Source organism: Natator depressus, chromosome 10, assembly GCF_965152275.1.
Source record: "Natator depressus isolate rNatDep1 chromosome 10, rNatDep2.hap1, whole genome shotgun sequence".
NCBI lineage: Eukaryota > Metazoa > Chordata > Testudines > Cheloniidae > Natator > Natator depressus.
The window spans coordinates 32,484,477-32,504,103 of NC_134243.1; the positions used below are offsets into that span (position 1 = coordinate 32,484,477).

At 53.3% G+C, this 19,627-nt stretch overlaps 1 protein-coding gene across 1 annotated transcript in view; it reads right to left on the minus strand.

Moving 5' to 3' along the window:
- Positions 1–4,308: 4,308 nt before the first annotated feature.
- C10H16orf96 (chromosome 10 C16orf96 homolog) overlaps positions 4,309–19,627 on the minus strand; it is a 29,857-nt gene continuing 14,538 nt past the window's right edge. Inside the window, exons 6-16 of the mRNA XM_074965663.1 lie at positions 18,150–18,235; positions 14,556–14,666; positions 13,195–13,269; positions 11,799–11,963; positions 8,796–8,914; positions 7,627–7,689; positions 7,417–7,512; positions 6,931–7,108; positions 6,507–6,606; positions 5,758–5,850; positions 4,309–4,555 (exon numbers count right to left, since the gene is read on the minus strand). Coding sequence (XP_074821764.1) covers positions 4,416–4,555; positions 5,758–5,850; positions 6,507–6,606; positions 6,931–7,108; positions 7,417–7,512; positions 7,627–7,689; positions 8,796–8,914; positions 11,799–11,963; positions 13,195–13,269; positions 14,556–14,666; positions 18,150–18,235 — 1,226 coding nt within the window. The 3' untranslated portion in view covers positions 4,309–4,415. The remainder of the gene's footprint in view (positions 4,556–5,757; positions 5,851–6,506; positions 6,607–6,930; positions 7,109–7,416; positions 7,513–7,626; positions 7,690–8,795; positions 8,915–11,798; positions 11,964–13,194; positions 13,270–14,555; positions 14,667–18,149; positions 18,236–19,627) is intronic.

A 19,627-nucleotide genomic window follows, 5' to 3' on the forward strand; every position in this document is an offset into this window, starting at 1 on the left:
TGCCAACTGGATCCAGTGAATTCATCATACCCAGGAGGAGCTTAAGGACCACTTTGGAGATGTGAAAAGGGACTATCCTTGACTCTAGAGGGAGAGACTGTACTATCTAATCAAGTGGAAGGGCAATGGTCCTGAAGAGTGCTCCTGGAAACCTTCTGTCCATGCTGCTGACCTGGTAGAAAGGTTTAATCAAGGCCACCCAGATAAACCTAGCTCAGCGCCCACCAGGAGGAAGGCGATGTAAGGATCAGGGGACTAGAATCTGGGTCTGTACAGCCTGGAACAGCTGATGTTCCCACAGTGCCACCAGGAGACCGCATGGAAGCACAGCCGGGGGCACTGTGGAGCGTAGGTGCCACAGGAAGTACCACCCAAGACACCCAGTTTGACGGTACCCTGTAGCCTGCTGATTGGCCAACCGCCATATTAAACCACAGGGTTGCCTGAAGTTGTCTGGGCAACCACACAGGCTTTGGCCTGCTGCAACACCAGACTTTGCCTGATCTCCAGTCTTCGACTCCAGCCTGACTCTGACCTTGCCTCCTGATTCTAGCCTCTTATTGCTTCTGATCTCCAACCCTGGCCTGACTCTGACCGTGATTCTTGCTTATGGGACCTGGCTTTTGAGATTCTTCCAACTCCTTCTTGGCGACTACTTGGTTCTGGGCTGGGGGTGCAGGCTCTGGGGTGGGGCTGTGGATGAAGGGCTTGGGGTGCAGGAAGGGGATCTGGGTTTGGGGGGGGCTCAGGGGTGGGGCAGGAGATTGGGCATGGTCTTACCTTGGACGGCTCCTGATCAGCGGTGCAGCAGGGGTGTTAAGGCAGGCTTCCTGCCTATCCTGGCAGCACGGACCGCGTGGCACCCTGGAAGCAGCCAGCAGCAGGTCTGACTCCTAGGTGGAGGTGCACAAGCGGCTCCGTGTGGCTCTCACCCACAGACTCCACCCCCCCCCCACAGCTCCCGGCCAATGGGAGAGCAGAGCTGGTGCTCGGGGCGGGGGCAGTGTGCGGATCCCTCTGGTCCCCACGTCTAGGAGCCGGACCTGCTGCTGGCCGCTTCCAGGGTGCAGCACGGTGTCAGAATAGGTAGGGACTAGCCTGTCTTAGCCGGGCAGCACCACTGCCGGGACTTTTAACAGCCAGGTCAGCGCTGTTGATCATAACCACCACGACCCAGTGCCTTATACTGTATTCCATGACCCAGTACTGGGCCGCGACCCACAGTTTGAAAACCACTGCCCTATGGGGCCAGGAGCAAATGAGGAGTTCCCCACAGTGCAGACTGGCTGGACAAAGGGCTGGAACCCCACCTTCCTCTGCTGCACCATTTCCCCAGGCTCCATCCAAAACCTACAAGCATCATTCTGGCCTTGTCCGGACAGGGCCTGAGCTGGCTCGCTCTTGTCCATGTGCCAACCTCAGCCACATGCTGGGAAAGCAGAGACTATCCCCTGCTGGGCCTCATGGAAATGGGACGTCTGCACCCCGACCCCCTGCAGCCTCTTCTCCCAAGAGCCCTCATGACAGATGGGCAATTGGCCAAAGCACCCACTAGGGTCTCTCACTGCAGAGAGAAACAAACCATTGACACGCAGCCCCATCTGTCCTGCCTGGGTCCATGGTTGATCTAGCTGCGTGGCACGGTCCTTGGGATTGCAGGCTGCCAGGGCTTCCAGCCTGGGCCCAAACCAGCCACCATGGAGCCCAGAGCATTGGCCGCAGGCAGAAGCATGTGACTAGCACTGACCGGGAGACGACAGTCTGCTTCATGGCAACTTTGATAGGTTTCATCATTTGTTTCCATTCCTCACTGGGCCAACCCCAACCCCTTGCTCTGTTGTGAAATGGGTCGGGATTGTGTTGAAATGTCCGGGAAGGCGGGAGGGGGAGCCGGTTTCAAGGCCCTGCTCTGCCTGACTCAGAGCAGACTTTTTTTATCCTAGGCCACTCAGAATCAGGCAGTGCAGGGCTCCCCCAGGCCAGTGCCCGAACCCCCAGGCCGTAGTGCCTGAGAGAGGCTCTGGCTGAGCCAGAAGCGAAACTGGCAGTGCCCACGCTTCGCACAACAGGAGCCACTTGCCAGGCTGAATTTTACAAATGCAATTCCCACTCTGTGTAGGCCTGACGCTGACAGTGGCTGGCAGGGACGCACTACACGGCTGTCCTGTTGTCTTCTGCTCTCTGTGTTTGCTTGACAAGGACACTTGTTCCCAGAACAATGTGTGGCTTGGCTCTGTCAGAGGGAGCCCACTGTTAAATATCAATGCTTCTGCGCCTCAGCAATGCTGCTGCCACTGGTTGAGTGCTCTGGCACCTGCATTGGTGCAGGCATTGCTCCAGGACCAGCTCTCGTGGCCCAATGCACTGGCCACAGACTCTGCTCCATGGGGCTCTGTTATGTTGCTTTGGCGGGCCCAGCTCTCGGTTCTCCCTCAGGGACAACCCCTCCAGATTCAGATGCTCTCAGTCCTTCCCAGCTAGCTTTCCCCAAGTACCGGCACCAACACTGCAGGCCTGACTTGTGGACAAGAGCATGACATTCTCTCAGAGGTGCAGGGCTGTGCAGATGCCTGGGAGCCAGGATCATCTGCATTCTAATCCTACCGCTGCCTCCAACTCCTCCTTACAGCCCTGGGCAAGTCACTTCACCTCTCTCCACCTTTTCTCCCCTACCCATAATGGAGGGACAATTGGCGTACATGAGTGTGAGCAAAGGCAGAACTAGTCCCCGGTAGAAGAGACAGAATCTAGTGATTTCAAACCACTGTAGCCAGCGAACTACCTTCCTCAGTGTGTGGGGAAATATGACACTGGACTGACACGCTACCCCTGAGGCCACAAAACAGGGACAGCACCAATGTGCCTCACTGTTCTGCCGCCATGGCCGTCTTGTCCTTGGCCTCGCTGGCCTGGTGTGACACTGAGTACTACAAGATGGACCGAGGCCAGCACTAAGCTGCCAGGTGGGAACGGCTTTTCTCTTCCCATGCTTGGACTGGATTAGAACCTCTGACCTCGAGGCAAAGGGCTGGTCACTGATCTCACGCTGATGTAACTCCTGTCATTTTGGGGGGTTACTCCAGATTTACACTGGTATAAACCGGGTTAGCATTGCCCCCAACAGCCCTGCAGGCATAGGCTGCAAGATGCTGCTCATGGTAAGAGGGGATGTTCCCAGCCATCCCTCATGCCCTGTGGCCCAGCACCCAGGCCTCAACAAGCGTGTGATCAGTAACCTCTCACCACCTGCAGTGGGGCTCTCCCCTCGGCACCAGCATGAAACGATCCCACCCAAAGCTGCTTAGAAAAGTGAAAACTTTATGGAGTTCCTTAAGTTAGTCTGTTGTGAATGCACAGCTGCGAGGGCGGGCAGCAGCTCTGGGGTGCCTGTTTTCCATGCCCAGCGCTGGGAGAGAAAAGGGGAGTGTGTTCGCAGGCCAAACCAAAGGGCCCCTGCTGGGTCTGGAGAGTGGACAGGCCCAGGAACAGCAATCTGATCTGGCGCTGTCTGGTGGAGGCCTGCACGTGTTGCCGTGCTCGGGCTCCTGTTCAGAACCCCAGGCCTCGGTGCCTCACGGATCAAGGTGATCCATGCAGTGATGCACCCTGCTGGAGGTCCAGATCCTCATGTGCCAGGAGTGCTGCACCTGGTGGAGGGACCCAGTTTGTTGGAGACGTATGGGGCCCTGGAGGCGACAGTAGCAGGAGCCTGCTGGTCTGGTGGTGGCAGGACAGAGGGAGGGAATTCTCCTGGGAACCCAGGTAAGGGGGAGGGAGGGAGGCTAGACGACTGTGTAAGGGCCAGAGATGCTCCCCCTGCAGACCCAGAGGAGCTCCCCTGACCTCAATGCAACACGCCTGGGCCTGGGTGATCTTTATAACGATTCAGCAGCCAAGCTAGCCACAGGCCCCTGAGCAGGGCAGCCTTTGGGACTCATCACAAGCTCCCATGGCCTGGGGATCCTGCTGGTGGGGCGGTTGGCTCGGCTCTGCCCCAGGGGTCCCTCTGTGCCTCGTGGATCCTGCCTGTGACTCTGTGTGAAGGCAGAACTGGTTGGTCTGGGGGAGCGACTGGTTTATAATGAGGTGACACATTCTGTCAGGGGCAGCCCTCCCTGCCCCCATCCTGCCCCCCCCATGGCTGCCCCCAGTAGAGCTCCTGGTGGAGCTGATGGCTGGTGAGTCCCTGCTGCATGGAGCGTGCCCTGCCCAGTAAGAAACCCCGCTCGCTGGCCCGGTTGTATGGGAGACGGTGGGTCTGGCCTGCTGGCGATGCCGTCCAGGGGCCATGTGCAGCAGGAACGCCTGGGGATGGCCGACCCACACAGCGACGTAGCACGGTATTTACACAAGGAATGGTGGGTAAAGGAAGGGGTGGGGGCGGGGCCCGTGGAACTGCCACAGCCCCTTGCGGCTCACAGGCTGGCCACGCCCCCCTCGCTCGGCAGCTGCCCCGGGGGGAGCTCGGTCTTCACCCGCACCACGCAGGCCGGCAGCTCTTGGGCAGGCTGCGACTTCCTCCCTGCGGACGTGGCCCTCATCCGGCCGACAGAGGCTGCAACACACCGAGGGAAGAAAACACGCTTAGCCCACAGGCTGGGTGACTCAAGGTGGCCCCAGCCCCAGGGAGTCATGGCCACCAGCTGGCAAGGGGGCGGCTTTATAGCCACCCCTGGAGTTCAAGGGGGTGAGACAGGGAAGCCTGCCCACCGCCAAGGTCCCTGGCAGCCTGGGGTAGGGGTTGGGGCTGGTCCGCAGGGGGTGCTGTGTGGAGGCTCCAGGGATCTGCCTCCCCCCACTCAGCCGTGAGTCTGCCCATGGGATGATGAGCTGAGTGGGCCAGAGCCCACAGTGATGTGACGGCTGTTGCGAGCTAGAGCCAGGGCCTGGTTCCTGCCCCCTCTCCAGCGCTGACCTCAGTGGGGTTCCTCTGACGGCCTTGCATGTGGCTGGCACAGCCACACCACTCTCACCGCCAGGAGCTGCCTGGCACCAGGTTGGTGATGGATATCAGGTTGGTGATGGTCGTGTGACCCGGTTGCTCCCCTTCACTGTCTAGCCAACCCCACCCCCTGACATCGACACGGACAGCAGCCACTAGGTCCACCTGGGAGAGCCACATCCCCAGTTGGGTCTGCCGGCCACTGGCGGAGGGCGGCTGGAGCTCTGCGCTGCTCCAGGGCAGCAAGCCGGCTGGCTGGCCTAGCAGCTTGCTCTCCTCTCCACCGCCTGCAAGTCTCTAAAGCTCAGATCGACCCTGCATAGTGGCAGACCCGCTCCTGGATTTGCTCCAGACTGTCTCCAGACCCTGCCCCTCCTTGCTTTAGTCTCCTCCCTACTGCCTCTGCTCATCCAGCACCCACCCACCCTGTGCCGCTGCACAACCCTCCCCACAATCCCCCACCCCCTTGGTGTGAGAGCCTTCTGCACTGCAGCCACTACCAGATCTCCATAGAGTGTCACGCCCCCGCGCGTGACGTCTTTCCCACTGCCCCTTGCCCATGCCCTGCTCCCTCCACTTGCATTCTCTGACTCTGCACAGCTTGTGTGGCGGCTAGTACACAAGAATATTGTTGCGCTGTGTGACCCTGGCTGTTCCCCACGTCAGGAGCCTGCTGGATGCACTCCCCCTGCCATCACAGACACGTATTTCACTGTGCACTCATAGAGCAGAGCTCTGGAGCCAGGAGACGCGCAACAGAGGCAGGCCCTGACCAGCCCCTGGGAATGCCACCCTGCAGGGACACCAGCACTCACATGCATAGGGTGACACATAGTGGCTGCCATAGGAGGTGGCAGAGTGCGTTCTTTCCATCCCATGTTTGGAGGGTGGCCGGGGGGTCTTTGCTCCTGCAGAGAGAAGAATTGAAAGAGACCAGTTAGCGTGTCAAGAGGCTAAAGCCGTGTCCAAGCAGTATGGGGAGTGCGGGGGGGGGGGGGGGGCCAGCCCAGCAGGGACAGCCCCAGGACAGAGCAAGACTAGGGGTGCAAGCCTACCGGGAGGAGATCTCACCCCCAAGCAGCCGTCTTGCGCTCTGGCCCTGAGTGTATGGAACGAGGTGGGGCCAGGGATTCATGTGACGCCCCCACAGGAATGTCTGAGTTGCTGTCCACACAGCACTCCCCACAGCAGGCTCTGCTCATGCCTCATGGCCGCACTCAGTCGGGCTGGGCACATGGTGTATGTCCATCAGCTACCAAAATGCCCAGCCCAGGCGGCTGCAGGGAACCCACTACGGCCACTTAGAACATTTATACAATGGAGCTGATAGCAGCCCCCTTCATCTTTAGGGCCACCCATGCTGACTACAGAGCCCAGCATGCAATGTCCATTTTGGGCTGAGTAGCTCGAGTGCCTGGAGCTAGTCCATTGCATGCTGGGGGTGGGGTCATCTCCACATCTCCACTCTAAAAGCACAAGTGGCCCCAGCTGTGTTTAGCCTGTGGGCTGAACCCCTCGCCCTGCCCCACACCCTCTGCCAGAGGAGCTGCCCCCTCCAACCAACCTGAGAACTCCTTCTCCAGAGAGACACTCCGGTTTGCCAGCTGTGAGCTTACCCTACCCTTGTAGAGAACTCCGTTGATGCCCAGGATATCCACTTCGCTCTGCAGGGAAGAACACAATGTGCATGGAGATCTCACCTGAATGCTGCTCTCCTCACACCGGGGGCCCTGACTTCCTCCCCGCTGCTAATCTCTTCCTCTCCCCTCTGCCACCCACCTCCCTCTCACTCACAGCCACTGCCCTCCCTGCCCCCCTGTCAGATCAATCCCCTCCAGCAGGTTCTTCTGGTGGCCCCATCTCCCCATGCTGGCCCTTGGCCTGACTCTCCAGTGGAGAAGTGGCCCCAAGCCGATTGGTCTAAAGGGAAGTGCTGTGCTGAGATTAGCATGGGAGGGGAAAACACAGGGCAACACGGGCTGGCTTACGTTATCGTAGGTGAGGACTGTCGGGTCTCCGTAGGGGTACATGGTGGTAAGAGCCTTCACCTTGGACAATCGCTTGATGGGGTAGGCGGCATGTGCCTGGCATTGCCAGCACTGCTGGGAGGAGAGCTGCCCATGGCTAGTCATTTCACGCCCGTCATTGCCCTCTACAACTTGCTCCCTGGGGAAGGAGAAAGCAGCCAGTCCGCTGCAGAACCCTGATCTTGACCAGCCAAGAATCAGCCAGTCTCCCAGAGGAAAGCGGATGAGCAGGGCTCTGCATGGATCAGCCTGTGCTTGCATGTGGTGAGCCGGGCACCTGAATTAGAGGGCTGGGAAGTACACAGGCGGCATGTGAGGAGTGCCCCATGCAGGCCCGGGAACAGCTAGGTACATGGCACGTCCCTCGTCAGATGCAACTACACAAGAGAAGCCTCCTGGCTGTTTTAGCCGTGCTGGGGACCTGCAGCTCCCTGGGGAATTGCTCACCTTGCTAGCTGCTTGAGTGCCAGGTACTCGTAACCGTTGGCACTAGCCGGACGTGGCCGTGAGAGCAGATTTGCTTTTCGGACTGTCACCAGGTGCCTGCACAAAAGTAACAGTATGAAAAGAAGTCAAACAGTGCCCTCTAGTGGAAACATCCTGTGCTAGCCTGGCTCAGCCAGAACTGCAGGAAATGGGGCATTGCTTGATACTCACGGCCCAGTCATCATGGCCACGGGTCTGTCACAGGAAATGCACTTCACTCGTTCAAAGAGCTGCCTGAAACAGACACAGCGACTCGCCTTATGCCATGCTCATGCTACGCTGTAGCCTACCGCAAAGCTCACAGGTGGCATTGACGGTAGCTTAGAAACACATTTCTTTTGATTTGTATTATGGTAGCAAATGAGATCCCAAATGAGATCAGGACCTTGGACATGCACAGTGAGAGCCAGTCCCTGCCCCGAAGAGCTTATACTGTACAAAGGGGAAGGAGGAACCAAAGTGGGGAAGTGACTTATTCAAGGTCCCGCAGCAGGTCAGGAGCAGAGCCAAGACCAGAAGCCAGTTCACCTGAGTCCCAGCCCAGTGCTCTGTCCACTGACCAGCCTGGCTTTCTAAAGCCCACTCTATGAATCTGCCCAAGGAACTCAGGTCAGTCATTCTTGCCTTGGGCATGAGCAACAGAGGAAACAGAACTATTAACTCCATTTTCCAAATATTCTAGGTGAGACTGAGCATTTGCAGCAGATGTCGAGGAGGCCAACCTGTGCTTAGCTTTTGACACTATGGGCCCTGTGTGTGGAGGCAGCTGGAGGGGATGTGGAGCAGCTGCTCCAGTTTCACTGCGAACCTTGCAAGCTGCCAGGTTAAATCCTGAGCTTCAGGAGAGAGCAGGACCTCCCATGACTAAGGGTTTGTGACTGACTGCGCACGAAGCCAGAGTCTATCAAACATGATACTGACAAGCCTGTTAGAATCCAGAGCATTGGTCATGGCAGGGCTGGTGAAGTCCTGCCTGTAAGCCTCTGTGTCTACAATGCTCCCGCAGCTGCCCTTGTCTTTCAAGGGAGGTGCCCAATGAGATTACAGCTCCCAGCAGGCAATTGGGGCCCCCTCATGATGCAAGGAGTTTGGCGGCTAGCTGCAGGATGCAGCATTTCTTGCTGGGACTAGTAGTTCTCTTTGCCGCCTCTCTATGAGCGTGGCTACCTTTGGCTCCATTTTATCCAGCAAAGTGCAGCCCTCGACTCTGGGCTGTCTACCCACGCAGTCCTTGGCGGGGCACAGCCCAGCTGTTCCTTTGTGATCTCTCCAAGGTAGAGCCAGAGGGAGGGCCCAATACTCCGCTCCCCTTCTCAGGACCCTGCCTCTCACCCACTCACCTTTTAAAGCCAGCAGCACTATCAGCATCAAAGCGGGGGCCCTCACTCAAATACTTCTTAATGAACTTCCACACTTCCTCCAGCTGCTTCCGCAGAGGGTCCAGGGCCATGCGGTCCAACTGCATAGGGATGGGGGAGAGAGAAGCCAGGTGACCAAGAAAGGAGCCCTGCCAGCAGCAGCAGGCATCTCTGTCAGTCTGCACTTTACTCCCCCTGTAATGCAATGCTAAACTGTATTATACTGTTCAGCCATTAGATGGCACTGTCTGTAAAAGACCTTATTTAAGCTAACCATAGTCATACCTGGCAGAGCACTGAAGGATCTCATAGTGAACACATCTAATGTGCATCTCTCTGAGAAGTAAGCTCTGTAGTCAGTCCGTATCTGATACGGAAGCTTGACGTGCTAGTAGCAGCCCTGCAACCTATCATGTACAAGAAGTACATGACATGGTGTCAGAAGTAAGCTAGTGCCAGAGGGGAACAAACAGAAGGAACAAAGCAACAAAGGTTGCAGGAGTTTGTCCACATGCCACTCTTCAATGCCCTAGAGAACTTCAGCTTTGACAAACCTTCACAGTGGACAGACTGGAAGTAGTATTTTGCAAGATTTCAGATCACTACAAAGCTCCACCAGTTAACTGGAGATACACAGTTATCATCTTTAATTTATACTATGGAGAAGCAGGCAAAGCATATCTTTAAATCCTTTCAGTTTACTGAAGACAGGCACAAAGATGACTAGGAAAGGGTTCTGGCTATGTTTGATGCATACTTTATACCTCAGAGAAATGTGGTTTATGAAAGAGCATGTTTTCACCAGAGAATTCATCAACCATGGGAAAACACTGAATTTTTTATAAGAGTTCTGCATGCATTAACTGAAACCTGGGATTGCAGAACATGAAAATATCAGAGACAGGTTCCTTATTGGATTAACAGATAAAATCTTTCATAGCAGCTACAGTTGAAGACAGATTTAACCCTAGCTACAGCTATACAGATAACAAAGCAGTCTGAACTAGTCAAACAGCAGAATCAAAGACAGGAGCAACTTGAAAAACCTGAAACTAGCTTAGAAGCTATAAACACACAGTTGATTGTTAAAAGTCATTATCATGAAACCCCTGAGACAAGGAGACGGAAATCCCAGGCTAAGAGGGTCAAATTCCAGCCTCTGTACACACAGTGTAGAAAAAGTCATATCCCAAGAAATGATGCATGTCCAGCCAGAGGCTCACAGTGTAATACATGCACAAAATATGGACACTTTGCAGCTGTTTGCTGCACAAAAGCAGTCAAAGAGTTGAATCAAGGGCCATGGCTTCTGGGATCTATCACTTGTGATGATACAGAATCTGCCTGGAGCGTGAAACTGAATATTCATGGCAAGACTATTGGCTTTAAAATTGACTCAGGAGCTGACAGTCATCTCAGAAGAGATTTACAATCACCTTGAACCCCTTCCAGAGCTGAAGTCACCTGACACTACTCTGACTAGCCCCGGAGGTGTTGTGAACTGCAAGGGCCAGTTCACCACAGAAACAACTTACAGAAGTCGTGCATTCAGAATGTATGTGATCAAAGGACCACAGACCAATAGCCTTCTCAGTTGCAGTGTGGCACCCTTGATGGGCCCAGTGAGAAAGGCGGAAGAACTTGGAATATTTTGTGATATTGGACTTTTGAAAGGAGCTCCAGTATAAATCACCTGAAGAGACAATGCTAAACCCTACGACAGGCAGGCTTCCTATCTCATTACTTTATAAAGTAGAAACTGAGTTATAGAGAATGGAGCGGATTGGCACATCGAGAAAATGTCTGAACCAACAGCATGGTGTGCCCTGCTGGTACTGGTTACAAAGAAAAATGGAAAGATACGAATCTGTGTGGATCTGAAAAGACTGAATGAAGCAGTTGTCAGAGAAAAATATATCCTCCCAACATGGGATGACTCTCTCCCCCCTCCCCCCCCCAAAAAAAGTGAAAGGAGCTACAATATTCTCCAAACTGGATGTCTCAAGTGGACTCTAGCAAATTCCTTTAGCCAAAGAAAGTGCTAAACTGAGTACATTTATCACACCCTTTGGGGAATTTTGCATATGAAGTTTCCCTTTTGGGATTGCTAGTGCACCTGAATGTTTTCACAGAAAGACAGCAGAACTGTTAACGAACATACATGGAGCTGTAGTTTCCATGAACAGCATTTTGATATGTGGGTCTTCAATGGAAGGACACGACAAAACCCTCAGCTAAGTCCTGAGCCTAATCAGTCAGTCCGGACTGAAGTTGAACAAGGAAAAGTGCAATTTCTGCCTACCCCAAATCAGGGTTTTGGGACAGACAATAAGCAAAGATGGAATCAGTCCCTTCTGGCTGCTGGCAGGGCAGATAAGCCCATCAGAGCACAGTGCAGCCAGCAGTGATTAGAGAATGGAGCCCAGGCCTGTGCCCTTTCCTCTCCATCCCTGTGTCAGCTGAATGGATCCCTCAGTGAAGCATCAGCACAAGACTCAGAAGCAGGGGCAGCATGCTCCCTCTGTGGGGAGACCCCTGCCACATTAGTGCCCTGGGGCCAGGGCAGCAGAGCTCAAAGCAGCCCTGAGGTAGAAGGGAGTATGTGGGCCAGATCCTGCTGCCATTGGGAGTGACTGCATTTACCTGGGAGGAACAGAACCAGGCCTGGCCTGCATGCTCCCTTGATCCCCTGCCCCTCACACAGAGGGGGGCTGGTCAGCCTGTCCCCAAGCAGCATGCTTTTTACCCAGGGAGCTGGCTGCAGGGAAGGGGGGCACTAGGGAGAGTGATCCTGGTCTCACATCAGTTTCACTCCAGCAGAGTCTGGAGTCTTTCCATTTACACGGTGTGAAAGGAAGATCAGGCTGATGGTGCTTTACACCCTATTCAACTGCTGCTTGTACCCCAGGCCCCTGCACCCATTTGCTCTGGAGTGTAGTGATTTCATGCGCTGACCATTCCCTCCCTCCCCGGTGAAGCTGCTACCTTGGAGTCCACGTCACTGAACAGCTTCTCCAGCGCCTTCTGCCAATCGTTGTCCTGCAGGGACATCTTCTGCAGCAGATCCTGCATCATCTCGTTCAGCTGAGTAGTGGCGCTTTGCAGCTCCCCGTGGTTCACCATGGCCTCCAGCGCACTCTTGTCTGCTTTCTAGTGGAGAGGCAGCGTTTTAAAGGGCTGGTCCCATCCTAAGTGGCTGTGATGCAGGGACTCAGACCTGGTGGGGTTTGGGATTCCACTGCCCCTGCCACATGGCTGCAGCCTACAAAGAAGATACCCTACAAGCTAGGACTTTCCCTCAGTGCAAGGGGTAGGGGCTGCAATTCGGGAGCAGAGGTTGCTGAGCTCTGTGTAGGCTGCATGTGCAGCATCACTAAGGACAGAGTTGCGTTTAGCATGTGGGCAAAGGCATTGTAAGGGGTGTGAGCTGAGGAGCTGAAAGGAAGCAGTTTCTGGAGGAATTCTGCCACAATTTAAGGCTGGTCCAGGTTCCTCAGGCCTCAGGGGCCCAGACCGGTGGTGAGGAGGCAGGATTTATGTAATGGGAGACCTGGATTTGGTACCAACTGCAGGATCCCATCTCTCTTGCCCTTGTTCTACCAGGTGCTGCACAATCCCTGCACAGTGCTGAGAGCTCCCATCCCATCATGGAGAGGATGGGACTGCCCAGGAGACAGGCAGTGGTGGCAGGGCAAGGCTAGGGTTGGGAGGGTGAAAAGAGGGGCAGATCCCTGGGGCTCAGTCAGAGATGGGTGGTGTCCCTGACCCAGGCAAGAAACAGAAAGGGTTAAATGCCTAGCACTAAGGCCTTGGTCCTAAAGCAACAGAGATACCTATCCTCCTCCTCCTTCCTAGGTGACTAGGCTACACTTCAAAGGGCTGCCTGGACCCAGCTCCATTCACAGCAGGAGAGAGAGAGAGAGAGAGAATTAGAGATACTGAGAAATTCATCTCAGCGGTAGCAGAGGGAATGCCTTCTGCTCTGAGATCAGGTGGTCGCAGCACCCCCTTCGAGCCTGCAAGGAGAGCAGCACCCGGGGCTAACTGAGATCCCCAGGGAAAGGCTGGGCCACTCTATGCACCATGGTCAGAATTTAAGGTCCAGGCACCGGGCTTGCAGCTGCTAGGATTTATTCCCTTTGCTGGATCCTTTCCTGTGCTCTTTACTAAGCTCCAGGACCTGCCCACATGTGGTGGGATAAGTGCTAGACTGGTGCCCTGCAAGTTCAAGAGCGCCATCGGGAGAAATGTGTTCTGTGCCTGGGCCATTTGTGCAGTGAGCGCCGAGCTTGACCCTGTACTGCAAAGCCAAACATATTATGGGGGAGGAGGGAATAAGCCCTTAGCCCTGAGATCGGTGCCATGGGGTGTCTCCACTCACCACATTCATCTCCTGCTCCAGCAGGGCTTTGTCTGCCTTATTCAGGTCCAGCTGCTGAACCATCATCCGCAGGTTCTGTGGGCAGGCAAAACATACTGTTGTAGTCAAGCATTTCCTAGATGTTAAGGCCAGAAGGGGCCAGTATGATCCTCTAGTCTGTATAACCCAGGGCAGAGAACCTCACCTTCCTGCGTCCAGCCCAGGAACTAGGGGCTGAGTGAGAGCAGCTGTTTTACAAAGAGATGTCCAATCATGATTTAAAAGCTTCAAGGGATGGAGAATTCACCAGGTCCCTGGGCAAGTTGTGTCAATAGTAATTCCCTCATTTAAAAAAAGGCTGAATTTGTCTAGCTTTGGCTTCAAGACACTGGGTCTCTCTCACTCTACCTGTGCCTGCTGGATTAGATCAGAAACCCTCCTCCCCATGTCGACCCTTGGAGACCATGATCAAGTCACTCTTTAACCTTCTCTTTGTTAAGATAAACAGACTGCGCTTCTTTAGTCCGTCACTGCCTGAAGCTCTGCCTCATTCTTCTCCTGTCGTGTCAAGCTGCCTGTATGTGTCAGTCCTGGGGAGGGACAGTCAGCACAGAACTTCAGGGCCAACCAAGCCACAGGGTGGTGGCAGATGCTAGGGTCACAAATCATCCCACGGTCTGTGGCCATGAGTGGCAAGAATTGGGCCATGTCACTTCCCCACCCACCTGGGCACCTTGTGCCCCATCTACCCCCTGGCACAGAGGGGTTTGTGGCGTTCCCACCAGGAGCAATGACAAGGAGCACGGCCTGAGCTGCGTCTGCACTGCCGTTTTTCTCACCGCACGACCACGCGTCAGCCATGTTTGTGCTGCAGCCCCACCAAGCTGCCTAACTGTGTTTGTCCCAGTGCCTTCTGGGAAATCTGGGCAGCTCTCCCTTCATGCCTGGTGCACACAGCACATGTGGCATCCCACGAGTCATGAAGGGCCCAAGGGAAAACCTCATACAAACTATTTAACCCCTCCCCCCGCTGATCCCTATGAGGTCCCAAAGCAGCCAGAGGCCAGTTTCCTAAGGGAAAGCCCCTGGGATCAGGGACCCAGAATTTTCCCTGGTTAGTGCCAGATTGTTGCTGGCTCTAGCATGCGTGTGTGAGGAGAAAGGCACAAGAAGCCTTCCCCCCTTGTTTCCCCCACACGGGGGGCAGGCCAAAGGCTGTCCCTGCTGGTGCCCTGGTGGGCGCTGGCCTCCCCAATGGTGGTGCAGGAGGCTCTACACCCAGCAAGGCTGGTCAGGCACACACAAGGGGCCCTGCGCCCTGCTGTCTTCCCCTGACCCCTCCTTGGGGGGTGCCTGGAAGGTTGCAGTGGGTTTGCTCTTACCTGGAAATCCCCCATGCTGCTCAGCAGCCTCTCCGAGGCTTTCTGCAGCTTCTCGTACTGCTCCTTCAGCTTCTGCACCTGGGCCTGCAAGTCCCTCTGAAACTCACTCCCCTGCGGAGAGCAAGGCACAGCGCCGTCTCAGACACCCAGCACAGCGATCGCCGCCCCATGCCCTCTAGAGCTAAGGCTGCCAAGCAGTTTCCCTCCAACGCCCAGCTTTCAGATGCTCTAGCATCAGGCATTCCTCAAACGCCCAGATGGGTCAAATGTGAACATGAAGCTTTGCAAAGACGAGACCTTGCTGGGGGCTAGTGGTTGGATTTCATAGAGTAAAGCTGACACAGGGTGGATGGGACCCTTTAGGAGGGAATTGGTCCAGCCCACCTGTGCCTCATTAACAGCCTTTCAAATGGGGCCTGGTAGAGGGCAGCTAGTCTCTGTAAAGAGCCAGAGAGGAACAAGAAAGTGTGCAGATGGGAATAGGTACATCCCTTTTCGCAGATGACTGCTCTACGGACTAAGCACAAAAGACGTAAAGTAACCATAGAAAGACAAATGAGAAACTCCAGAGCATTTCCAAGTGGGGAAATGATTTGGGATTGAAATTCTCACTTGCAAAAACCAGGGGAATGCTTTTAACCAGGAAGAAAATTTGGGAAGAACGGGACTTATTTTTTTATGGTGAAAAAAATTCAGATAGTTCAAAAATTGATGTTCCTTGGAGTAGTGTTTGATAATAAATTAACTTGGAAAGGTCCCATAGATAATATCATACAGAAGTGTAAAAGTTGGATGAACTTACTTAAAAGGGTAGCTGGAAGCCAATGGAATACAGATAAGATACTGATGATGATATAGAGAGCTTTATGGATGCCAGTTTTAGACTACAGATGCCAAGCTTTTGATTCAGCCTCAAAAACAATTCTTAGAAATTTGGAACAGCTCAGGCTCAAGCTCTGCTTGGCATGTGGTGTAATGATAACCCCACTAGAGTATGTGCTGCCAATAGCCACTGGAGAAACACCTATAAATCTAAGGATGAAACTATTAGATCTAACCTTTTGGGCAAAGGTAAAAAGAATCATGAAAATAAAAGTACAGATTTATGAGGATTGCTGGGAGCTTAGTAGACAAAATAATATGGAATCCCACAGACTTCCTCATATTATCAGGGACAAAAAACGGGTAAAGGTGACATGTACAAAAGACAAATGGAAAGAATGAAAAATTTTTAGTCATAGGAAGTCCAATTATAGCTGGACAATTCCCCGGTTTGTGGATTTGGAATTGTATGAAAAAGAAAAAATGAGGGAAGAAAAAACCCAAACATTTTATGACCAATGACATTTCTGCATTTACATATGGAAAATGGGGACAGCTTTGCCAAGTCTATACAGACAGATCAAAATATGACAACTTGGGTACAGTGGGAACAGTCTTCTGTGTTCCTAGTCTTGGAACCCAGATATCTAAAAGGCTATCGAATAATGTGCCATTTTGACAGCTGAACTAATGGGGTAATGTTGGCACTAATTTGAATTAGAGCTGAGCGACTGGCTACAGTTGTAATTTTATCCGATTCCTTGTTAGGCATAATGACAATCAGAACAGGAACTTCAGAAAGCTGAAATGACTAATCAGTGAAGTAACGTTCCTAACTCCAGAAATAATGCGCGCTACCTGTAAAGCCCGGAAAATCTGAGGATATCCACTTTACATCTGCGGATAGCTGCAGACCACGTTTGCGGATCGGATCTGGATAAAAATTTTGTATCTGCGCAGGGCTCTAGCTCTCTGTGTAACAATGGCATGGATTCCGGTGCATATGGGAATACCAGGAAATGAGATGGATGACAAAGCTATTACCAGCAGGAGAGTGGGGTGGGGGGAGAGAAAACCTTTTGTAGTGATAATCACCCATTTTTTCATGGTTTGTGTGTATAAAAACGTCTTCTGTACTTTCCACAGTATTCATCCGATGAAGTGAGCTGTAGCTCACGAAAGCTTATGCTCAAATAAATTGGTTAGTCGCTAAGGTGCCACAAGTCCTCCTTTTCTTAAAGCAACAAAGCATGCTCTAAAAAACAAGGAGGTGGATATCAAAATACCCTTATGTAGAGAAGAGTGCGGTCATGAAGGTGCTCACAAAGGAATGGCGAGACTTATGGACTAAAGAAACAAAAAGATGAAGGTTCTAAGATGTATGCTCAAAAATCGAAGCGAATACTACAGTAGAACCTCAGAGTTACAAACGCCTCGGGAACGGAGGCTGTTCGTAACTCTGAACAAAACATTACGGTGGTTCTTTCAAAAGATTAAAACTGAACATTGACTTAATACAGCTTTGAAACTTTACTATGCAGAAGAAAAATGCTGCTTTCCCCCCCCCTTTTTTTTAGTAGTTTATGTTTAACACAGTACTGTGCTGTCTCTGCTTCTTTTTTTTGGTCTCTGCTGCTGCCTGATTGCGTACGTCCGGTTCCAAAGGAGGGGTGCGGTTGTCTCTGGTGTTCGTAACTCTGAGGTTCTACTGCACGCTCCGTAGTCATGGCAGAAAAAGTGGAGTAAGTCATTTTTAGAGGGTTAACATGTCTTTGTGCCTTAAATAATAAGTTAAACGTATTAAAAAGACAGAAAGACGGGCTGTGTAATGTTGCAAAACCAAAGCAATTGTTGATTGTGTTCGCCAGTATTGTGGGTAATTGTCTATGGAAAGTAAGTTTCTTTATGAAAAATTAAGTTGGCTTGGAATCAAAGGAACTAGCGAGACTGTCAGGAAAATGGAATAGTGCAACAAAAGCCCTACTGTGGTTTCTCAAGGATACTAGACTCAGTGCAAAGGTATAAAAAAAAAATACCCTGGCAAAAAAAAGAATGAGGAAAGTGGCGGTCCAAGACTCGTATGACTGCTGCATCAAAACCAAACAAAAGACAAAAAGAAACAGGGAGAGGAAGCTGTGACAGAGGCGTCAGAAAGCAGGAGGTGCCTGCGGGAGACCCTTGACCGGGATGAAAGGTTTGGGCCTGGAAGCCAGAGCTAAAGGGCTGACGAAGGCTGAGGGCCAGGGAGAGCTGACTCCACCCAGAGTGGCCAGCCAAGGCAAGGAAGAGCTGCCCAGAGCAGACCCTGGGGGAAAAGGGGGAGAAGAAAAGCCCCCAGCCCTGAGTTTTGTTTTGAGTTTTGTGTCAATAAACTGGCCCCAGTGGAAGGGCATTACTGGGTAAAAAACCTGTGTGAAGTTTAATACAGAGCCCTGAAGAGGGGAAACTGAGGGAGCTGCATAGCCATCCCAGGCCATGAGGGGGTGCACAGGAGGAAGCAATGCTGTAACATGGGAGCATTAGCATATCACACCCTGTGCCCATGCAATAGAGAACGCCCTTACACGGGGCCCTTGGCATGCATGCACACTTAGGCAAGGGAACACAACTACCATTGCAATCACCCCATTTCTGCATCTATGCCCCATTCTGCTCCAGGTCCCTCCCCACTCTGATTGTAGCCATTGCAAGAGACTATGAGAGAAATAAGATGTGCTCTGAGCTACAGCGCTATCTTGGGACAAACACGCTACAGCCCTGGACCCAGATCACCTTGTCTTCTTTGCTTTGTAGGCTGCTTATTTCGTTTTTCATTCTCTCCAGATCTGCGGCTACGTCATCTGAGATCCCAAGTTTGGCTGGAACCAAATGAAAGACACCAAAGCTGTGTCTGCACGGAGAGCTCCAGGGAATTCCCCCACCACTGTCACATTACAGGTGCAGCTCCATCCCTGCCAGCAATGGTCTTGTAGTCCAGCTGCCAGCGGTTCTACCACTGGCTCACCCAGGGCTGCTCTGGGCACATCCAGGGATGAAGTGCTGGAGCTCTGTCTACACTAGTGCTCCCAATATTGCCAGTCCCAGGTGAGCTGCACCGGTGTGCTAGAGCTGAGGTGAGAGAATGCCCCCCCAATTATAGCATGTACATGGTTCTCCATAGGGGCAGGGACCTGAATGGCTCAAGCAGTAAAGGAACCATGGAAGGAAGGTTTGCTTGAAATACAGAGAAGCCTTTGGGGGCTACTCAGACCTGGATTCATAGTGAGAGCCCATCATTAAAGCTAATTCAAGATCAGGCAATGCCTCACAGAGCTACTGGAGATAAGTCACCGTCTGTGGGATAAAGGGTGATGGGGGTGGATGGGGTGAGCCCCAGAGGACATGGCAGCCCAGGCTGCATTCCCAGCTCTGCTGTAGGTATTAGTGAGGCCATCAATGGTAGCTGGAGGAACTTCTCAATGCTTTAGCACTCTGTCCTCCTGCCCTCGGACTTCCCTCTAAGAGCCCCCATCCAGGGCGGGGTGTTCCTGCCGAGAGCAGCCTCACTGCAAGAACAATGCTTCCCTGGCAAGTCAGCTCTAGGGAAGGTCGTCAAGGGCAACTCAGCTCTGAAGACAGACTGTAGACCTGGTGTAGGGGTCTCCTGCTAGGTTTGCCAACTTTCTAATTTCTGAAAACTGGACCCCCACCCCCAGCCTGCCTCTTCCCCTGAGGCCTCACCCCCTGCCCTCTTCTTTCTCAAGGCCCTGCCCCTCCTCTTCCCCCAAGGCCCTGCTGTCCCATCCCTGCTCCGCCTCTTCCCTAGAGGCCACGCCCCCACTCACTCCTCTTCCCCCCACTCCCCATTGCTCACTTCTCTCCCTCATCCCTCTTCCTCGTAGCTCGATCCTCTCCACCTGCTTCCTCCCTAGCTGGGCTCCCTGGGTCCCAGGGCTGGGATGGGAGCTGCAGCTTGACATGGTACCTGCTGCCTGCCTACCCATGAGATGCAGGTAGGAGGTGGCCCTGGCTGAGCAGGGGCTGGTGTGGGTTGATGACCCAGCACTCCACCCCCCACCTCCCCCCGCCGCCCATGGTAACCAGATTTTTGGTGTCCTGTTAGATGTATTGACCAGACACTGTCCAGGTTCCCTTTCAACCGGACATGCTGGTTGAAAACGGGACATCTGGCAAGCCTAGCTCCTGCACTTACTGCATCTCTGAGTCCAGACCCGACCTCCTCACTTTTCAGGAGGCAAGATGCTTTTCCC